We start from the raw sequence: 8,769 nt of genomic DNA on the forward strand, positions 1-8,769 counted from the left end.
TATATATATATATATATTTATGGATCTAGAATACTTTGAAAGAAGTTCGAAAGTTCTTTGTTATATTACCAAGATTAGACTTCTGTAATTATGCTAGTAGAAAACGATCTTTTTTAATTATATTTACGAAGAAAATATACTGTGTTTATCCAATTTATCATTAAATTTTCACCACACAGTAATTTTTTATTATATTGATAACAACAAATTTACTAAAAGTTATACTCAGAAATTTTCATATTCCACATGATATATTTTTTGAGTAAATTTTATTTAATTTTCTCGTTTCTCTTCCACATTTTTATTTGTTCGTTCTATGTGACAAATATGTATACCATATAAAACATTCATAAGAGATGCAATCTTTACAAATCGACTAATAAAATTGACGCCATATTGATGTACATATCTAGGTAATTTTCAATTTACTAATATCGCAAGAGAACGAGCTACTCCGATACGTCGTTAGAAACGAGAGACGATGACGTAGTCAGGTGGAACGTCGCGCGAAATTCGATGCTGTCGCGTCGGGTGCAGCCTAAATTCGACCCTCGACGACGTCCACGACGGCGCTCTTAACGGCCGACTTGGAGCATCGGTCGGAGGTCACATTTATTGAGTTCGGTTCAAGAGCGCGAGTGCCAACGGTCGCTTCGCTCGTCTTCGAGTCTTTCGCCCCGTACCTTCGTTCCTTGTTTTTCGCTCGCTCGCCCGGCTATTCGCCGTCCGCTATTTGCGTACGCGTGCACGCAAGCAGGCACGCAACCCGTCGAGAAAAACAATCGCGCTTTCCGCCGATGGTTCGGAAGGAGGCCGAATTCCTCGCGGTCGAATCACGAAGAAGCCTCTCCTCGATCTCGGCTCTTCACGCGATCTTCTCGACGAAGAAGATCGTCTTACGCGCCCGCTTTGGCTCGACGTCGATCACGACTGTGGACTTGGTAAAAAGCAAGAGGAGAACATGTAGATGTTCTTAAACACGGGTGTTGAAGAGAAAATTATTGCAGTGACATTGTCAAGATTTCGCATCCGCTCAAGCATTGGTATGATCGAATCGATATAGCCGCTTAAGAATAAAACACAATCAAAAGAAATCGAACGTGAAAAATATCGAACTTCGGCGGCACGGAAAAACGTAACGTGCGACACATCGTAGAAGGAATACGGTACGAGGGCGAAAGGGGGGTAGACGAAGGAAGAGCGATGGAGAGAGCAGAGTGAGGGAGAGAGAGGCGAAGAGAGAGAGCAAAGAGCATGACAAGCGAAGCTGTAGGGGCGCAGGGCTGCGACCCGACTGACCCTACCTCGATGCCCCGGCCGCCTTCGGAGCCCTCTCTAGCCCTACTCCGCGCACCCTTACCCTCACCCTTAGCCCCCGGGGGTGGATGGAAGGCGGGACGGCCCATTTTTCGCGCCCCACTTGACTCCTCGTCCTCATTGGCTGCCGCCCTCTCGCTCTGACCTCTCTTCCCTCGGCCGCCTCTGACACCGTTGGGGTGGACGGCCGCGTTCCTTCCACCTGGCTCCTTTCTCACTCAGGAAGAAGAGGAAGAAACGGCCGGAGACCCGGACGAAATGTTAATCGCTTGTCTATAGATCGTCGCGTCATTCTTTGGCCGGTTAATATCCTTCCATACGGATGTTTGGGGGGAACACTTTTAATCGATATGGAGAGACCTTTTTTGTAAAGCGCGCAAGGAACGCTCTAAGATGGAACAATGTGGGAATTGAAAGGTCATTAAGAGATTATACTGAAATCGCTATTTTGTCGAGTGATTTTCACTCGTATAATCGGAATAACGATTAGCCGAAGTAATCGTAGACGGATTAGGTGGAAGCGAGAAGAAAGAGGCGATAGAATTGCGGGATTAAAACGAGATAGAGTTCGGCGGATCGAATGAACGCCCGAGAAGACAAAGTTACCCGTCAGGAGCTTAGAAGCGGCGATGACGACTCGTGGTAGCGGTCGCGTTCAGTTTGATAAAAAGCGTAGTAATATGATCAGCAGGTTGAAGAAGCCGCGCGGAGAGCTCGCTCCGCGAGAAGATATCACGGGGAATGGTGGGATGCGGTAGGCGAGGGAGAAGGAGAGAACGAGAGTGATAAGAGGAACTGAGGAGCGCTCGTTGGCGAAGTTGGCGTACCCAGAGAAAGAGAGAGGATGATAAAGGGTACGAAGAGGAAGAGAGGTTGAGAGGGAGAGCAGGACGAATAGACTGACGGTAGACGAATAGATAGATGGAGAGCAAGAGGGAGCGAGCGAGACGTCCACGACGTAGAAGAGAGAGGAGCGCAATATCGTATACGCGCGCGAGAGAGAAAGAGCAATACGACTAGATCGAGTAGTCAAAGTGGGTACGGAACTACTTGGTCGGGACAACGCGTGCTGGCGGCCAGGGTAGGGCAAGCCCGTAGCCAATGAGAGGCCGACCGGGGCGAGCCCGGGACTCGACCCCACCTTCGGTAGCCATGGCAACCGGTGGAACCCGCGAGAAACCCTCACAGGTTCGCGATGGTGGGGGCCCCAGGTCGGTGTCAGGGGTCGCCTTAGTCGGCAGTCGGTCTCTGGTCGGCCCCAAGAATAGTCGTATCGAGGCGGTAGTCGAGTATCACCTCTCTTCTTCTTCTTCTCCTCCTCCTCCTCCTACTACTACTACTACTACTACTATTACTACTACTACTACCACTATTACTACTACTACGGGCCGCTGCTCTGCTGCTCCTGCCGCCGCCGTTGCTGCTGCTGCTGCTGCTGTTGCTGCCGCCGCCGCCACCACCGCCACCACTACCATTACTACCACTACCATCACTGCCACCACCACCACCACCACCACCGCTATCACCATCACCACCACCACCACTACCACCACCACCACCACCACCGCCGCCGCCGCCGTCACCGCCGCCGCCGCCACCGCTGTTGCTGGTGCTCGGCGCTGCGAGCGCGCGACGGAGGAACATCATCACCACCACTACCATCACTACTATACCTTCGTAGCCACCGCCACCGCCATCACCACCACCACCATCACCACCACTACCACCTCCTCCACCTCCACATCCACCGTCACCTCCACCTCCACGCATACACCACCGCGCAAAACGCATCCGGAGGAGTACACGCGCGCGAGCGCACTCATGAGCGCACGAGTACACACAGGCTCGCGCAAACGCGAGTGTCGCGGTCGGTCTCGCATTGCCACGGATATATCGACTACGTACGCGTGAACTCGAGCACGTTACGCACATACGTACGCAGCTACACGAGCACGAGTGATCCGCGGGACACGCTCCGATACGCGCCAAAGCCCGAGTCAACACGCGGTACCGAGGAACACGCGATTGCTCCGAACTGCTACGGGTTCATCGTCGGGACCGCCCTCCTCTTGTGTCCGGTGGGTCGTGTGTCGCCACTCTGACGTTCGAAGGGTTGACGACCGTCGCCGGGATAGATCGGTGTCGGTGTAGGTGTCGGTGTCTTCGCGCGAGACCTTCCTCCTCGGGAGATCGCGAGGTGCACGTGGAAAAGTGAAGTGCCCCAAAGTGCGTGAGCGGAGTGTGACGGTTGTCACTGTTTTGACATCTTTGTATCGTTCGCGGTCGCGCGGGTTCATCGGGAATTGCGGCGGAATGACGTGGTTATTGTCACGCGAAGTCAACTGGAGCTGTGGTACCTTCCTGAGTGGGATACTTTCGTAGGAACTGAAGCATAGAGACTTGGTCCTCCAATGATCCTTACCACTATTGGGTTACTATCGATCATCAATTGAAAAATCCCGTACGATTGGGAGAACTTAAATCAGAAGAATAATTAGGAGTAGGACCTCGGAGGACTCACAGCACGTGTTGAACAGTGAAGTTACGACTCTGATACGACGAGAATCCACGTGTATCGCATCGAACAGTGAGTAGGAAACGTGCTGTGTCGCTCTACTTTCGCGATCCCCAAGTATGATACGCGTCGGTCGTCCGCCGCGTAACTTATCTCGCGATCATGCGTTTCCGTCGATTGGAAACTTCAGGACAGTGAAGGAGTGAGTGATACGAAGCGTGACTCATCTCGTTATCAGAACAGTGAAAGGAGAGTGAGTGATCAGCGCGCGAAATCGCTGATTCCGCAACCTCATTTTGGGATTTCGCGGTCTTTCGAACCGCTTTCGAAGCCAAGGCTTCAGATCGCACTTTGACAACCCAAGACGTCTCGAATCCGGACGGACGTCCTAAACGTGCCGACCGGAAGATTTAAGTCGGCCCCGTCTTCGTCGGTCGCGTCTCGCGGATAGAAAACCGGCAGGGTGGTTCGAGGCGGGACGGGAGGCGCGGACGCCCTGGCGACTGCCGGGGTGGTTTACCCGGCCGCGACGGCGACGTTGTTCCCTGGCCGGGTGCCAGCCGGACACCACCACCCCGAGTTCACCACCACGTTGGAGCTGGGGTTCCCGGCGCGCGGCACCACCGCCTCGATGGCGTTGGTCGCGCCGCCGCCGCCCTCATGGGCCCCGCGGGACCCCGCGGCCGCCTTGGGCGCAGCCGGCGGGGGCGGCGGCGGACCCATACAGGTCGGTCCGCCGCCGCCGATGCCACCCGCGCATCTCACACCCTCGGCTACGCCGGAGGATATCACCTGCTTGGTGCCCGCCAACTCGGTGCTGACGTCGAGGGACCCCCTGCCGCCCAGCACCACCCCCGGCAGCCAGGCCAACAGCTCGCAATCCGGCAGCTCGCAAACCGACAAATCACCAAATATCGAGTGTGTCGTCTGCGGGGATAAGAGCAGCGGCAAACATTACGGACAATTTACCTGCGAAGGTGAGTCGCACACGCAGCCTCGATCGCTCCCTGGCTCGAGAAAGCGCACGAAAGTATCATTCTCCGCTGCGATTGCGTGTTAGGAGATTGCTTTTAATGAGCGTATAGGTGTGACGTTGATGGGTGATTATGGCAAGTCGTGTCACGACGATCTTTCGGCACGATCGTTTGTGTAAAGATTGGTAACTTATGGTAACTACCTCGGTAACTAACTAGTAATCTATGGTAACCTACGTACAGTGAATAGCATCGAGTATGTATGCTTGCTTCCCTTCCGTTTATTTTGCATCCGATTTCATTCCCGACAAGAGGGCAAAGATTCGGTCGGAGAGATTCGCACGGGGAAACGCGAGGACGGGCGACACGAACGGTAATACGCGCTACAGCCGCCGAAACAGTCGTACGGCGGCGACAAGGCGATCGTCGAAATCTCTGCCGGCAAGGTTCTCGCGACGCGTCGCCTTTTTTCCTCCACGTGGAGAAAGGCCGGTGCGCGTGCACGCCCTTTCGACGACTGTGCCGTGCTCGTGGGTATGGGGCGCGCGCGAAGGGTATCCCTTTACCTGCGCCACCAATTTGTCACCGCGCGAGGCAGAGCTCATTCGCATCAGAATGCTCGACACCTACCTTAATGCTCGCGCTTACATTAATTTATTCAAGGCGCGTGAGAGGAGGAGGAACGTAAATGAGGAGATAAAAAGAGAGAGAGAGAGGGAGAGAGAAAGAAAGAACGAAAGGAGTTGGACAAGGAAAGAAATGGCAAAAGCCCGGGTTAACGAGAGAAAGAGAGAAAGAAAGAAAGAGCGAACCGGCACGGTGATAGAAGAAGGCGGAGAGAAGAATGGAGCGAAAGAAGCGAGGAAGGTAGAAGAGAGACAGAAAGAAAGAGAGAAAAAGAGCACACCGTGGCCATCGGGCGTGGAGAGTACGAAAAAACAAAGAGTCACCATTAATAACCCAGTGGGGTGTTCCCCGGAACGCTTACACGTCTGTTACGAGCCTAATAACGATGTAATAGGGCCGAGGAAATGAAGCGGGAGGAACGAGGACGGACGCCGAAAGGGAGACGGGCGCGAGAGGGAAGGGTTTATCCCATTCTGGCGCCGATGATGACGGGGTTCGGTTCCGATGGAATGAGAAACAAATTGTTTTCACGGGCGGAAACAAATCCCAGCGGGTCGTCGGGAACGCGCGAGCGCGAGCGAGCGGCGAGTTATCGCGCGTATAAACCGTAGCGGCTAATTATCCATCGGCCAGATGTATCAAGGATAACTAATTAGCCAGGCGCGCCGCTGTCATATCACGCCGACGAATCTCGCGATCTGTCGATCCACCGCGATGATCGATTTTGACGATCTGTTTTCTTTCGATGAGAGACAGAGACAGAGACAGAGAAAGAGAGAGAGAGAGAGGGAGAGAAAGAGAAAGAGAGAGAGAGAGAGAGAACAGGATCTCGTTCCGCAAAATCTATAATTCTTCATTTGCATTAACATCGTCATTTTGCATAATAATCGTTAATGTGCAATCAGTGAAAATATAGCTAAACTGGATATTAAATATTACGTTAAAACTGGATACACTTGACACCGTTAGTGTAGCGTTTACGTATTTCATGTCCTCGAAGATATCGGTTCATACAAGTCGCGCATCGACAGTCGAACGGCAGTGGTTTCGAGCGGCTTCCGTGATTTCGGCGTTTGCACTTTTCTCCTGTGCCTATGGCGAAGCGAGCACTCTCGTATTCGCGACGGGGAACAAGCTGGCAACCGGGCCGTTAGTGGCCGCGGCGCATCTCAGCCCGTTCAATCATTTATACGAAAGGCAAAGGATCGAAGGTATCGGACGAGAAGAAGGTAACGAAGAGAAATGTCGCGGCTCGGCTCGGACAGCCGGACGGACTCGGGTTAATCGAAATCTACAGCACCCTCGGAAATCAGGAGTTATATATCCTCCTGCACATCCGCCCTCTATCCCCCAGCCCCCGTCCTCCTTTCCTCCCCGCCGCCGCCGAGCCCTCCCTCGCACGCCCTATTATCCCGAATTACGCCTTATTGATACCAGATTGCCCGCGGTAATTTATATCTCGCGGGTGATTTAGCGCGCTTCGAGGGCCTTGATTAATGATACGGGGCTATCCGCGTGATTCCTCCTTCTTTTCGAGCCCTTCTCGCGCGTGTACGCTCTCTCTTTCTCTCTTTCTCTTTCTCTCTCTCTCTCAAGGATAAAGCGACGTAGTTGCATGACATTTCGACGGGATCAGTTGGAGAAGATCAACTCTTTGTATTTGGAAATTATTTGGCTGAATCGTAGGGTCCATATGCGGGAAGAACGGAAGTGTGTACATTTCAACGCGATTTAGCTACTTTAGATTTGACTACACCTAAAGAAATATAGTCTGATCCTCAACAATATATCCTTTGAACCTTAAGAGATTTTACTCTAAAGAACCATCTTTAATGGGATTGGCAGTAAGACGTAAGCAGTAAGCAAATTGACCGATCACGGTTGATTATTACAAGAATAATCGACTGTGATTAGTCAGTTTGCTTACTGCTTACGTCTTATTGCCAATCCTATTGTAGATGGACCTTTATACATGCTCCTTAAAGGAAGAGAGAGAATTCATCTAAAATCAAAAGAGAAATATTCTACACTTCAACGTGATGAATCAACGAAAAATCGCGCGCTTCGCGAGACGAGCTATCGCAGCGGTGAAACTTCGCGCTCGATCGCGAAGAAAAGGATTTTTCATACGTCGTCTCGGCGATGGCGCGACATAGATTTTACGCGGTTACGTTCGCGCGCGGGCTGGTGATACAACTCGTCGGCACGGCGAGCTGGGTTGCGTAAACATATGAAATATTAATGTTACACGGATATGTTTTATTGACACACGAGAGATCGCACGTTACCACGACAGCGCGCGCTCGCATGATGCATGATCGACGGTAACGATTTGAGAATCGTGCCGTTTAATCGGGATTATCCGCCGGCACATCGTCCACGGCGAGCCGCGCATCCTCGCGAAACGCGCCACTCACGATCCCCGATATCCCGCGAAAACGATCGTCGCGAATTTCTCCTCTCGGTAGCGGCGCGGTGTGAGACCTTCGAGCAATTACACGGACATGTACTACGTACTCGCTCGCTCGCCGTTTTTGCGCTGAATCTAATCTAAGATTCATATACGTGGCCTCTCGCGCGAGTTGAAACATTTCAGGTTAATCATTTTGACGCAAATGAATTTTGTAACAGGCATTCCCTCTGTCGCGCGCGTGCTCACGCGGATAATAATTAGATGACGTCCGCTTTCTATTAAGGCCGAGAATAAATTATCCCCTCGCCAGGCCACGTCGAAATTATTTTTACCGGCCTGTTAAAACGGTACGTTCTGCTTTCGTGCCCCCCTGAGGGATATTATCGCGCCGTCGCCAGACCGACCAACCGACCGGCCGGCCGGCCGGCCGACCGACCGACTGCTACAGCGAAACGCTATCCCGCACGAGCTCATAACATTCTTCCATTTACCGCGCGCATTATCCCTCTCACCGCTCAAACTTCTCTTCTCTCTCTCTTCTCTCGCGGTGGTTCCGCATTCTGCGTCTAGCATTCATCGCTCTCGCGCGGACGCTACGCCGCGGGATCGTGCCCATTTTGCGCGGCAACCGACTGCCGGGGATCGCGAGCTATTGAGATCTCGTTAGGTTCACCTGGTGCACGCTCTCCTCGTGGACGGGAACGCGCGTGGGATCGGGGCACGAAATAACGCACGCATGGAGATCACGAACAGACGCGGAAGCGCCGGCGGAGCTCGGCCTAAGACGGCGGGATACGATGTTAGCGGGGCCCGCGAGCGACTGCAACAGACGCGGAAAAAGTAACTCGACACTTCGCGCACCGAGAGAGAGAGAGAGAGAGAGAGAGAGAGAGAGAGAGAGAGAGAGAGAGAGAGAGAGAGAG

At 52.7% G+C, this 8,769-nt stretch overlaps 1 protein-coding gene across 3 annotated transcripts in view; it reads left to right on the forward strand.

The window, feature by feature from the left end:
- LOC116844388 (steroid receptor seven-up, isoforms B/C) overlaps positions 1-8,769 on the forward strand; it is a 335,737-nt gene that overhangs the window by 180,252 nt on the left and 146,716 nt on the right. Inside the window, exon 1 of one of the 3 annotated variants that reach the window (XM_032815849.1) lies at positions 3,234-4,809. The exons of 1 other annotated variant lie outside the window; for it this stretch is intronic. In XM_032815849.1, coding sequence (XP_032671740.1) covers positions 4,464-4,809 — 346 coding nt within the window. In that variant the 5' untranslated portion in view covers positions 3,234-4,463. Of the gene's footprint in view, positions 1-3,233; positions 4,810-8,769 lie in introns of those variants that run through there. One more of the 3 variants, XM_032815850.1, reaches the window with a different exon arrangement.

Source organism: Odontomachus brunneus, unplaced genomic scaffold, assembly GCF_010583005.1.
Source record: "Odontomachus brunneus isolate Ranch 3 - 2012 unplaced genomic scaffold, Obru_v1 Obru_scaffold_041, whole genome shotgun sequence".
NCBI classification, from domain to species: Eukaryota; Metazoa; Arthropoda; class Insecta; order Hymenoptera; family Formicidae; genus Odontomachus; species Odontomachus brunneus.